General features: G+C 41.9%; 1 protein-coding gene across 5 annotated transcripts in view; it reads right to left on the bottom strand.

Annotated features, from left to right (window-relative positions):
* Positions 1-13,562, bottom strand: part of LOC103148352 (DNA (cytosine-5)-methyltransferase 3A-like) — a 41,593-nt gene that overhangs the window by 23,336 nt on the left and 4,695 nt on the right. For 4 of the 5 annotated variants that reach the window (XM_007567070.2, XM_016679132.1, XM_016679129.1 and 1 more), the window contains exons 3-4: positions 11,057-11,164; positions 4,224-4,590 (exon numbers count right to left, since the gene is read on the bottom strand). In XM_007567070.2, the coding sequence (XP_007567132.1) occupies positions 4,224-4,590; positions 11,057-11,164 (475 nt within the window). Of the gene's footprint in view, positions 1-4,223; positions 4,591-11,056; positions 11,165-11,320; positions 12,188-13,562 lie in introns of those variants that run through there. The other variant, XM_016679131.1, reaches the window with a different exon arrangement.

The following is a 13,562-nucleotide window of genomic DNA, read 5'->3' as shown; positions in this document are numbered from 1 at the left end:
GTGTGAATTGGGAGGGGACAACACTTGATGGCAAGTTTTCCTAGAGTCCCGTCCAAGCAGAAGTCTTCTCTCTTAGCAGCCTCTTCAAGATTGTTCCAGCCGTGTGGCTGGACCTCCAGCCTCCCCCTCTCCACTGCTTTCATTGTGATCCTCAGGAATAAGTGACTCTATAACAAATTGTTGAGGCACGCAGAGGGCCAAGGTCACTGGGTTTGTGAGAGGAGCTGGCCCGCGATGCCCAGAGAGAGTATACCTTGCCAGCTTGAGTGGGTTCCAGCTTTAGCATTACCGGAGCTCAGTTGCACGCTCCAGACGGAGCTAAAATCCTTCCTGTGCCCTCCAGATGGATAACACAAACCCTCTTTAGCTGAATATCGATCCAGGCCTCCGCTTCCTCTGCCAAGCTCTCTGCGCTCCAGTCGTAACTGTACCAACACTTTACTGTCCGTTATTGCGATTTCCAGCCCCGGTCTGCTCTGTTGATTAGTAAAAATTGAAGCGATGGGACTCTAGCAGCTAAGCTAACGCAGTTTGCGGCACATGTCAAGCAGTGGAAGCTAAGCTAACGTTATCCTAAAGTTTAGATGTCACTGTCTCAACATTTACTAACAAGTTACTACATATTTTCCCTCATGATGAAGTTAATCTGCATTTAAAGTTGGGATGCATTTAAAACTCATATTTGATAAACTGTACATAGAAGTTGCTGCCTTGGCTCTGAGGCTCATTATTACCCAGATCTGCTTTCTGAGAGCATTGTACGTCTTGACAAAAACCCACTTCTCAATCTGTTTTTGCAACCCCGTTTCAAAGACGTAAGGACAACGTGAGAATGCAGAACACCACAAGATGCTTCGATGAACATATTTTAAACCACATGCTTATGATTTTTTTTGTTTAATCCGCTCTCTTTTAAGCTATTACGAGACAAAACAAGTGTTGGGAAACGATTCAAATTTTCAGTTGAATTCAGTGCAGGGTCTGTACTTAATTAATCACAATTACATATTGACAAAATGCGAGAGATTTTCAACTTTTGTTGCTAAGCTATTCAATCTGTTATTTAGATTATTCAACCATCAAATCAGTGTCGAGTGCTATAATGTCCATTCTGCTTTTTCAGGAACCCCGGATCGTTCATGGAAATCTGGGCTGTGAATGTTGACATTAGCTGCTGCAACATGTTTAGCACCGAGATGCTATTTTAAGCCTGAATAGCTTCGCTGGTGGGCCAGCTGCTTTTAGCAGAACTTTGAACACAACAAAAGTGTTTTCCAGTGTCCCATCTCATCGTTTTTTGAAGCATAAATTGTGGCCTGTGCATCAAATTTATGGATGTACCAGAAATGTGCGAATACAAAGGTTCCGGCCAGAACTTTTGTATGTAAAAAAAAACAAACAACAACAACAAAAACCATTAGTAAATATAATGAAATTCATTTTGTTAAACAATTTTTTCAAATGCTAAAATTTGTGAATTAATCTAAATTATTGTGTTAAAGTCCTGATGATGATGATGATGTGTTAAAAAGACAGGAAAGGAAAAGTAGACCTTCTCTGGTTTTTACTCAACAATAACGTGGTGCAAGAAAAGTTATAAATTTGAGGGATTTTTTTTTAATAAAAGCAGCTGCAGGTTGCAGTAGAGACTGGAGAATGGCAGTCAGAGTTACTATGAAAGAGATTAGATTAGCAAATGTTTTAGTCAAAATTCCCACTGAAAATCTGTGGCAGATTTAAAGTTGATGTCCACAAACTCCATTTCCGTCCAATCAGACTGAACTTAAACTATTTTGCAAGAAGAATTGCCAAAAAATGTCAGGGACAGATAAACCCCCAGAAAACATTCAGCTTTAACTGGAGCAAAAGTGGTCGTAAAAGCTGCTAAAAGTAATGTTTAAATTATTCTTTCAACTCACAAATATGCTCTACTTTGTATTTTTCTCTCACAATAAATCCCCAAAACTTTATATGGACGTTTATTATGCAGTACATAATGTGAAAACATTCGAGAGGTTTATAATGATTTTATGACGTATTTTAAACGACTTGTATGAAGCTACAGTTAGTTTTAAATTTAGTCCTATAGCAGGGATTGTGAAAAATACTAAAACCTTTTTTCCACTTCTGAAAAACGTCTTTCATAATCAGCTGTGGTTTTTCTCTAAACAAGTTTCCAACAATAAAAAGAAAAGAAATTACTCAGTTTAGTCCTTCTATGTATTCTTCTGCACTGTTAATAGTTATCGATAAGGTCTTTTTCTATCATTTAAAACAACGTCTTTCTGTTGGAACATATTTTTCACCGGTTGTGAGTACAGTGCTGCTGTAAAAGCAACACGCATGCCAGAGTTTTACTTTCTCCTTCCATAAAGTTTTGTGGACTCAAACCCGAGTAATTAGTGTGCAAATAATGCGGCTGCTTACTTCCTGAGCAACAAAAACCAAAGGCCCCCATTCCCAGCCAGTCAGAATAAATCAACTTTTTGCTTGTAAAGATATGTTTATGGCAAATATATAAACACCCTACTGGTTCTGATTCAACCCCGCCTAATAAAAAAAAGGCTCAAAATAAAAAAAAAAACAAACGGGTAGATGTGCAGAAATAAAAGAGAAGTTATTTCATGGGAGACAGTGGGACTGCTAAAGCAGCAGGGTTATCCCAGGGTTTGCCTCAGCGAGACGCAACAAGCCCCGAGATCCACAGATCAGGTGAGTAAGAAGTGCAGGCTGAGTTTGGCTGCGACGTCATCCGGCTGGCATGGCCGTCACCTGGGATCTGCCAGGCCGAGGAGGCCCGTTGCCAGGAGACCGGGTGCTCCTTCTCCCCTACGTTTATTTACCACACTCCCATTCAAAGTCACAGCCGACGTCTCAGCGGCCCTCTGGAGCGACAAGGGGAGGCACGTGGCCGAGGGAGCGACGGGCGCTACGACGCACTCCGGCTTTAACGAAACAACATCATCTAGACAGCTTTGACAGAACTCTTTACTGCTCTCATGAACATCTGGGAAAAATGTGCAAAGAGACGCAAGATTAGGCCTGACACAGTGTCAAAGTTTTGTTGGGCGACAAATTTTCTCAGATGGTTGTTTTTTTTTTTTGTGATGAATGATAATATTGTTGTTTAGAGACCAATTTCCTGTAACGAATTGGTAATGGTGTAATAATGCAACAACACCCTAAACTTTAAATTCTAACAAACACGTGACACAGGAACTGGAATCCGTTTCTCCTAGCTACGCCTCAAAATCGGAAAGACGCAAGAATAAGTCATTCATGTAAGTCACACGAGTAAATCTTCATAAATCAGGAAGCATCTGTTAGTTGACTAAAGTCTTTTAAAACAAATGAAACTGAGGCAAATAAATTGGACTCATCTGGCCACTACAGACAGGTATGGATGGTAAGGAAGGTAAAAGAAAAATCTATTGGATAACTGCAGCAAATTGTGGATCACCAAGTCTCCATAGCAACCATCACACACCATCTTGATCATGTGGCTTTGGTTAGAGATCAGACTAGTGTTAGTTTATTCTGCAACAAACACTTCATAGAGTAAGAAAATAAAAAGATAACATGGAAAAAAAACCCTCATGTCCATTGTCATGTACGGAGGAGGTTCTGTGATGCTGTGGATAATTTTAAATCCAAAGGCACCATATAAAGTGTACCAAAGCTTAGACTCTACAGGAAAACTGACAAAGGGCTCGTTTTTAGGTCCTGATCCAAAACATAAAGACAAATCAGCAGGACAAATAGTTCAACTGACACAAATCCATCTCTGTCTTCAGACATAAATCCTACAGAGGAGGAGAGAGCAAAAGGATCTGTATGAACTGGACCGAGTGTTTTCTTCTAAGCTTTAGACGGATGTAGAAAGAGTTGACGGCACTGGTTCCAAAACTTTAGCCAGCAGTGATTTTGTTGGAAGTAGTTATTTATTTTATCTGAGTAAATGGAGCCAAATAAAACTTTGGATCACTCCAAAGAGCAAACATTTCACATGACAGTGAAATACCAATAAACTTTTATAGCAACATCAGGAACACCTCCTAAGTTTTTATGCACTCCTGTGTTTTTATTTCTCTTTCTGGTACCTTTCTTATAGCTAATGGTTATAAATATGTAGATTTGACACGTCTGGCATTACCGCTAACAGGAACCTGCGCGCGCTCAGACTCTCGTTTCCAGATTGTTCCTGCTTGCGAACGAGAACTCACACTTCGTCGGCCGCTCCAGTTTCCGCCTCCCTCTTTTCTTGCGCGGCATCGTCAGGCCGTCGTCCTTGTCCTTCTCCAGCTCCCGCTCCTCCTGGCTGGACAGGAAGCCGTTCTCCTGGGAGGGACTGGGGCTCTGACCCTGGGAGCCGTCCTCCTCCTCCTCCTCCTCCTCCTGATAGGAGGACGGGCATCTGGGAATTCCATTCTCTACTTCCCGCGTCTCCTGTTTGGGGAAGCAGGCGTCGGGCGTCTTGTCTCCGCGCGGGTCGGTCTCTCCGTTGTAGACTTGCGATATGGACGGCCGGCACAGCTCGAGGTAGCTGTTGCAAACGCTCGCGCAGTCCGTGATGGATCCGCAGCTCTCCACCTGCGGGCGAAACGGGACGAAGAGAGGGTGGAAGGTTAACGTCTGCGTTTTAGGACAAAATATTACATGAGTAAACCTTTACAAGGTTGGCACGTGAATCAGTGAGTTAGAGCAATCCCCAACAAACTGCCTCAACTCCAAAAGTTCAAAGCAGGGACAAGAAAGCGGCCACACAACCACTAACGTACAAGCGAGGAGGGACGTTGTGTGTTACAGCAGCACAGAACTATGCCAGGAATGTTGGCTGTTCCTGGAGAAAGTTTTCCCTCCGTCCTCCTGGTTTCGCTCCATAAAAGAGGTCTTCATTCAAGACGTGCTGACCTGTTTGCAGCTGACATGATTTCCAGTGTGTGATAACGTCTCTCCGGGTGTAAAGCATATTTAGATGTCATACACAGGCCTGTCACGAGAGCCGACGTTGCCAGAAGTCGTTGCGATGAGCAATATTACCTTTGTTTTGAGAGCAATTTGCAGCGATACGATGGTAACGGCGTGATAATGCCAGCACACACTCTAAAAGATTCATACATTTTAAATCCTAATGAACATTTAAGGCTTGAACTGGAAGATGTTTTAAATATCCAAAACAACAAATAAATTATCAAGTCTTTGTAAAAAATAAAAAAAAAATAAAAAAAAGGGCTCGTTTACACCAACGCACCAGACTGAAGGCGTATGTTGCCCGATTCTTGGTAGAACGACAGAGAGAGAAAAGAGAAAAAGCGATAAATCATGCAAATGGAAAATTGAAATTGGGCTTGTTTTCATTTATCATGCAATCAATTAATTTATTGTTTACTGTGACAAGTCTTTACACCCCCTCACGACGTAATCACAACCTATAACGTATTTTCAAGAGATTTGTAATGAGAGACCAACACAAAGTGGTGAATGACTGTGAAGCGTGTGGGGCTTCGGTTTACTCATCGTCTCCCAGCATCACTGCTGTAAAACTCAGACCAGCAGCAAAACTCAGAGCTGGACGGACAGGAGTCCTGTTTCCAACAGAGTCCCTTCCTTTCTTAAAACCTTTAAAGCAGAAGGGCACCGATTTATCATCTCCGATTTTCTTAACTTTGGGGAATCGGCCGATATTAGAGACGATAGGTCGTTTTATTTATGCAGCACATTTTCGGCAACAAGGCGACTCAAAGTCCTTGACATGAGCTAGAGGAAATACAAACAAAATAAATGTATAGAACTACATGTTGGTTTCCCATGTATAATAAGAATAAGAATTTATAAACTGGTAGGGGTTTCTCTGGTTTCTTGATCTGATGTTGGTTCTCCATGTTTGACTCTAAATACTTGCATGTGAAGCCGAGCTTATCTACCTCAGGTAAGGTCTAAAAATCAGCCACTGTTCTCTTCTGCTCTACAGAGAGAGGTTTGACTGACAGACGAGCCCACCATGTCATGTCTCCACTGTTACAAACTCAACGACTTTCTTGCTATTTCAGACAAAACCAGTTGGCCAAATTTGGAATGGGCAGGTCAGGCTTTTTAAAGATCAGAAATCGGCGATGGGTCAGAAAACTGCAATCGGTGCACCTCTGCTTCGAAGTGAAACCTGGAGAACGTTTAGGAATGGCCGTCTGTGCATCCAGCATTTCTAAAGTTCCATGTGACTGAAGCTGAGACCCGGTGAAACACCGCCATGTGTTGGGAGCAGCCCAGTCCAAGTCCAGACCCAAGTCTGTGGAGAGGTTTACAGATTCCTTCAACATGAATAGCTAAAATCTTTTAGATCCTAGATGTGCAAACCTGCAGCTGTAGTTCCAGTGAAAGGTGGCTTGAACTGTTGAGTCGGTGGATTGAATACAAATGCACGGCACAATTTTTAAATTACTATTTGTGAAAAACTTTGACAACCATATATCACATCAAACCGCTGTAAAGTACATTCAGGTTTTTGATGGGTTTTTTTGTTTTATCTCAGGGGGTATGAATCCTTCTTGCTGCTGCCTTTAAAACACACGACTTGTTTACTCTGACCATAAATTTGGTCAGAGATAGAAATCTGAAGATATCTGCTCTCAATGTGACCCTGAAGAATGCCTGGACGCAAAACAAACCATGCCAAAATAAACTTCTGTCAGAGTTGTAACGTCGCGCAAAGACAAAGCCGCAGTGAAACGCAGCCGGCTGTGAGGAATCCCTCTGAGGCCGCGGAGGTCTGCGTGACCTCATCGGACAAATTATCAACAAGCCGAACAAGTCCAGTCAAACGAGGAGCAGCCCGCCAGTGAATCAGCCGGACACGATGAGTGACAGAAACAAAGCCTCCGCTCCGGGATTATTGATACTCTGACTTGCACGCAGCAACGAAGGCAAACGCGGGTAAAAGAGAGCGAGAGCAGACATGTTTGGTGTGATGCAACTGCTGCTAAAAGCATTACGCAAACGACGAGTGACCCAGTGAACCACATGTGGAGGCTGCCAGAGGTCAGAGGTCCCGCTTGGTAAATCAGACAGCCCAGACAGGCAGACAGGGGTCAGAGGCACAACACTAAACTGCTAATCCTACATAATGCGCAGAAGCTTATTAGCATTAAAACATGGCAGTAAATAATATCCTGGATAAAATGTAAAGTTAGACATTTCTTTTTTTTTATTGTTTTGTTTTTATTTGTCACACTTCAATGTTGTAGCTCATTATATATTTTCCAAATATATAGTAATGTTTTATAGCACAATCAAGTCAATATGTAACCTCTGGAAAAATGCTGTATTTATCAAAAATAAATTGGAAGAAAATTGACTTCACAAAAAAGACTTTTAGACGTTTGAACCAATGAGACAAAATTGGAACTTTTTTAGGACTACTCGCTGTTTTGGGATTGACGGCTTGCCGTACTTGATGGTCCACTTTTCCACTTTTCACCAGAAAATTCATTAGGACAATGTGCAGCCATCAGTTTGTGGCCTTAAGCTCAAGCACACTTGGGTTATGCAGAGAAACAGAGATTCAAAGATCACTAAATGGCCCAAAACATAGCTAAAAAAGCACCAAAGTGAAGGTTCTAAAGTGGTCTAGTCAAAGTCAGGACTTATATTCAGAAGAAAAAGAGAGGGATGGTCTTTAACAGAAAACCCTGCAATGTGGCAAAGATCACTCGTTTGTGACGTCAAAAATCTCCAAGTCGGTCACCAGGAACACTTCCTGTCAGCTTTTGCAACCAAAGGTTTTCACATTGGGCCTGGTTGGTTTGGATAGATTTTTTCCCTTAACTGTAGTTCCTCAAGTAAAGTTTGTCTAATATTGAAATTAGTTTTAGGATCTGTAACCTAAGAAAACCTCTGGAAGGTTAGGCAAATCCATTTCCACAGCTCTGTACTTATGTCATTTGAGACAACAATGTTCCACGTTATACGCTAAATGCAACCAAATCTTTTGGCTTAGCAGAAAGATTTAACATACCTTTCTGTATCTGGTGAAAAAAAACAAGCCCTAAAAAAACATATGCCAGTGGTCAAGTCTGAATTTATGTTGAACTGAACCAGCAGGGAAAGGGAGGCAACAAGTGGTTTGGACTCGGGAATCCTCCTTGAACATTAAAGCAAAGTCCCATGGGGGGTGAAAAAACAACAGGGTCAGTTAATGGGTAAAGAATAGAAAGACGCTCTTTGGCCTTTCTTGGTAAAACAACAAGGAGCCCAGGCAGCTGTGGTACACTCCTTTACCGCACTGAAAGTTTGCCTCGTTGCTGTTAGAGACGCAACCCACAGGATTTCACAGGCCGATTCTTTTCTTTCATTTTGCTTGCGGTAGTTTATCTGTTGGATCGGACCACCTGGGCCCGGCACCAGTGAGTCAACAGTTCACCACTACGCCTTCCCTAGCCTACAAACCAGGAACACAAGAGCTGAAGCTACGGCGGCGCTCTGACCCAGGCATCTAAACATCACCAGCCGAGGACACAAAGGTTCACCTGCTGCTTTTAATTATTCCACCAACAAATGGTTGCAGTGACGTCAGGAAAACAATTAACCACTGGAAGTAACTGCAGTTAACTTAATCAAGCTTATGCCAGAGACACAATGGATAGATAAAGCTAGAGTGAGTATGCAGGCAATCTGGGACAAACAATATAAGTTTGGGACAAACAAAATAAAAGAAAAAGGAAGTATGACCATCCATCCATCCATCCACCCATCCATCCACCCATTTCATGGGTTGGATTTGATGACGCTCCAATGCCATGGTGTCGTCTGCAACGCTAAATGAGCTGTGGTTACAGCAAAAAGTAATTCCTACTATTAGCACTGAAAATGACAGTGATGACAGCGACTGAAGCGACTACAGTAAAGAGTTTACAGAAATTACAGCAATAAAGTAGTTTGGACATTGGTTCAACTCAATAGTCAAAAACCTTCGCTGTTCATTGATGCGTGTACAGACCAAAAAACAGAGAAGGACATTTTTCTCTTCCAAAACATTTAATGAACCAGAAAAATTCAGATTTTTCTGTCGTTTTCCCAGTGATCTCAGGTCGGAGCCAAACAAAGGAATATTGACCATTTCCTCACTAATGACTGTCTGATTGCTCATTTTTAGTTCTCCTGATAGTATCAAGAGTTGGACTAGTTCATATTGGTATGAACTGGGTCATTCAGACAGGGATAACAAGAAGTCTAAACACTGACGGCTCTGGCCCAAAGTCGGTCCTCATACCACAGATACCAAAGTACAGTGGTATCTATGCATGTCCAGGAAGGGTAGATTATAAAAGTATACGTGTTATCAACACTTTTATGCTTGTAGAGGCGTCTGCTGGGTGCCGTCTGGGAAAACTCGCTCCACAGAGGTTCACTGTGGAGTTTACCTTTGTGGTTTTCTTGACCCAACTCATCACGGTGTGGATCCTGGATGTGATCACTGCTGTTCATGAAGGCCCGGCTCTTTTCCGATTGGCTGAAACCGTTTCCTGATGTGATCGCAGCACTCTTACTAAAGTAAGTGTGTCCCAACTTGACCGCTGTCCTTTTTTTTCTACGCCTATTTGCATATTTCTAACAATGCAAAGTGCTTAGGGTGGGATCAGAAGGAGTGAGTCTGTGCCTCACTTAATCTCCTGAAAGTTTTTTTTTTTTTTTTTTGCTTTTGCTTTTCTGTCCAGATGATGAATAAATAATGAATCCAAAATGGTTTCAGTGCTGAGGACAAGCTGCCTTCCAACCAGAACAGACAGGATGCCGACTGAAGCAGAAACAGCTCAGACAGGTAAACGCAGAGCAGGAGCAAGACCTCTGATGCTGCTGCAGGCTACCGCCACAAATTTACCAAAACTGTTCCCACTTCTTACACTTTTCTCCCCGATTTTGTCACCTTACAACCACGAACCACAACCGTTTTTATTGGGATTTTATGTGGTAGGTCGACACAAGGTGGTGCATAATTGTGAAACAGGAGGAAAAGTATACATGGTTTTCAACAATGTTTGTAAAGTCTAGAAAACGTGGGATGGATTTGTACTCCGCCTCCTTTATTTTTACACCAATGACGTCGGACGGAAACCGATTACTCCATGTGGTCCACTTCAGTGTGATTTTCATCATGAAACAAACACAGCTGTTCTGTGAAGGCCTCAAATGTTTGTTAGATAACATTAGAATAAATAGCATCATTAAAGAGTGTAAAGGGTATAAAACAATGTCTCAAGTTTTGAACAGCATTTTTTATTTTTGCTTTTGATTATGCAAGACACAAATCTGTCACCAAATGACCCACAATTTATTTCATTTCTGTTTTTGGAATCAAGAAAATCATCCCTCAGTCAAACATTTACAACAAGGGAGAGAATATACAGTTTCTTTAGCAGAATCCAGTTGACTCAATCCCTTCCACATTTAGTAAAAAAGTCAGATTTAAGCGCACTTTAGGAAACGTAGGACACAGTTTGCAACCTGACTGAAAAAATACATACTTCTTGTGCAACTGATGTGCTTTTGTCGTGAAACCAGGCCTGTTTGAAACTAAACAGAGATTGCTTAAACCAGTCGCAGTTGCAGTTCGCCAAAAGCCCTCTAGGGGAAAATGCAAACTTGTGGATGAAGGCGTTGTAGCAAAAATGACACCGAAAACGGCCTGCAGTCAGAATGTCAAGGTGGAAAACTATTACTAAATCCCCCCTTGTACACACAGCATCCCCATTGTGAAAACTGGTGGTGGAAGCATCATGCTGTGGGGACGCTTGGAGACAGAAGAGACTGGAAGAAGAGCTAAATATAATCCAACCAGGCCTGAATCGTTTTGCAAGCTGCCGATTTACTTTGTCAAACAGTAAGAATTTAGAAAAAGAGGATTTTTGCTTCTCTATTTTTCTTTCTGAGTTATAAATTCGTTTTGTTAAAAGTGTCTTTTATGCTGCCAAATTAAAGTGTATGCTAATTAACACCCAATCTGACTTGTAAACCAAGCACCGGTGCAGCTGGTCATTTTCCAACGTGTCGGATCGATACTCACTGGAAACTGCTTACGCTTCCTTCCAGGTTTTCCAACTTTAAAGGAGGCACTGCTAAACGTTGACCTCGGCTCCTTCATTCGTCCCACGTCCAGTAATACGCTCTCACCCTGTTAAGAGAAAACGACCAATTAACTCTGGTTGGTAAAGTAAACATACACTTTAAAATCACCTTTTGTCCTTAAATGTAGCACAAGTTAGAAAAGCAAATGCGACTCCAAGCACAGCGGCAGAAGTGCAAAAAAAAAAAGCAACGAATCACTTGCACATTAAAGGAAAGTGCAGCAGGTCACGGAGCGTCTTTAGCCGACAATGAGAGAGATAGAAACCGAATGACATGCTCTCTTGAACCAGGCCGGAGTGAAAGCTCTGCGAATGCGCCACTGACCTTCAAGACAATTGGCTCTTGACACCATTACAAACGCGCTGACCTGCCCCCACGCTCCCCCTGCTGCAATTTCCCTTTGATTAATACAAACTGTCAACCGGCAAGAACAAAGCTCCACGTCGGCAAAGCCGAGGCTGACGAGAGAAAGGACGGCCGTAATGTAGAGGCTTTGAGTTCGGCATTGACTGAAAGGGAACGCCAGCGCCAAGTCTGAATGCAAACAGGAGCGACTGCCAGGCGGAGGGGGGATGGAGAGCTGAAGTGGCCGGCTAAGGCGGGAGGGTCTGTCAGCGGGACAACGACTAGTAGAGCAAATCTGGCCTTTTAGCGCACAACAAAACGGGAAAGAAGAAAGCCGCTGTGAGTCAAACTCAAGGCCCCGGGGGCCAAATCCGGCCCGCGGTAGCTTCTCATGCGGCCCTCTAGACTCCAGATGGAAGCTTAAGTAGAACCTTCAAGGTAACAGTCGAGTGCTTCAGTCAATTAAATCAAAGCAGCTTTTAATTTGATTTGATTTGATTCTACAATCACGAAAATCAACAAATCCCCACACTTTTTGGTGATAGTTTATCGTCAAGTTTCCGTGAAAATTGTCCAAAAAAAGGTTGGGGTTTAAGTGTTGCTATGCTAACTCCCACCTGCAGGAGGCAGTGTTTCTTACTTCTGTGACTCAGCTGCCTCAGACTTACTTGATGCTAAGTAACAAAAAGTCGCATTTACTGTCATATTATCACCTCTGTAAACTAACAGCCTAAGTAATTTCTCACTAAGTGTCTGTTTTTTGTCTAAATTGTCTTTTGTAAAAAAAAAAAGGGGATCCTTTTTTTCTCTTGCAAATATTTCTAAAGTAGCTCCATAAAATCCATGATTTTAACTGCAAATAAGTCACAAATTTTGAAGCACGACTGATACGTGCGTAAAGTTGTTCAATATCACTTAATTTAAAGAAGTACTTATCAACTGCAGAGACAGCTATTTATTAATACTTTAGCAGTCTGTTAATGGGTTTTATTAACATCTGCCACAACCGGTCCTTTGACTCGTGATCTTGACGTTGAGCAAAATGAAAATGAGTTTGACGCCCCTGATTTAGAAGAAGGTGCTCTGGTCAAATGAGATCACAAGTGTAAAGAGTTTAGCTAAATAAAAGGCAAACCAGGAAGAAAACCTTTTATATGCTGATGTTTACCGTTCTGCCGGCCACCGCATTAAACATAGAGCTCTAAAACAGAAACCGAGAACATTCGGTCTGCTTAATAACCGGCTAAGTTGGATCATTTCTTCTTCGGTTTCCTGACTTTGCTAACTTGTCACATTACTGATCCAGCCCTTCATCTTGTGAGCTGAACGAAAAGCCCCAGAATAGCAACTTAAAAAGCCTTAGAGAAATTGTTGTTCCTGATGTTTCTAAGATCAAATACAAATTCCCTTATATTCCTAAAAATATAAGACAAACGATTAAAAAAAAAACAAAAAAAAAGGGATTTAAAGAGTCGTACAAAGATGTTCTTAGACGTGAAACCTTACAGTTTTGGGATCAATTATCGATAGATCTGGGAAAGAATAAATCCTTCACAGCATTGGATCACATTTAGCAGGTGATCAGACGAGGAATCTGTCACCTTTGAACAACATCTATCACCGTCACAGGAAGGCTAAGCCAATCAGATCCATGAAGGCGCGGAGCAGTCAGCAAAAAGGAGCCAGCATTTTTCACAGTCCAGAATGTGCCTGAAGCCAATTCCTGCTCAAAAATGAACTTTTGCACATTTGCATGAAAGTCTCACAAAGAAAAAAAAAGAAAGAAAGAAGAATAAAGGTAAAAACAGTGCTTGCATGGTATTGCGTGGTATTAAGTAATACTATCATTGCGTCACTGCTGCAGTAATTGACTAGCAATTGCGTTATTTCTACACCAGCGGCGCTTCGTGCATGCAGAACTTTTAAATATGTCCATGGCGATCAGAGTTGAGCGCCATGGACAGGTTTACGTTTAGCTTTGGGAGGGAAATGCAAATCAGATACTCATAGTTTTTGACCAGTCGTCATGTTTCACTCTTCTATCTCATTCCCCTGAGTTGGAAGGCAAAAAAAAAAAAAAAAAAAAAAAATGTAAAAAA

Source organism: Poecilia formosa, unplaced genomic scaffold, assembly GCF_000485575.1.
Source record: "Poecilia formosa unplaced genomic scaffold, Poecilia_formosa-5.1.2 Scaffold203, whole genome shotgun sequence".
Lineage (NCBI taxonomy): Eukaryota > Metazoa > Chordata > Actinopteri > Cyprinodontiformes > Poeciliidae > Poecilia > Poecilia formosa.
This window is presented reverse-complemented; position numbering and strand designations above follow the sequence as displayed.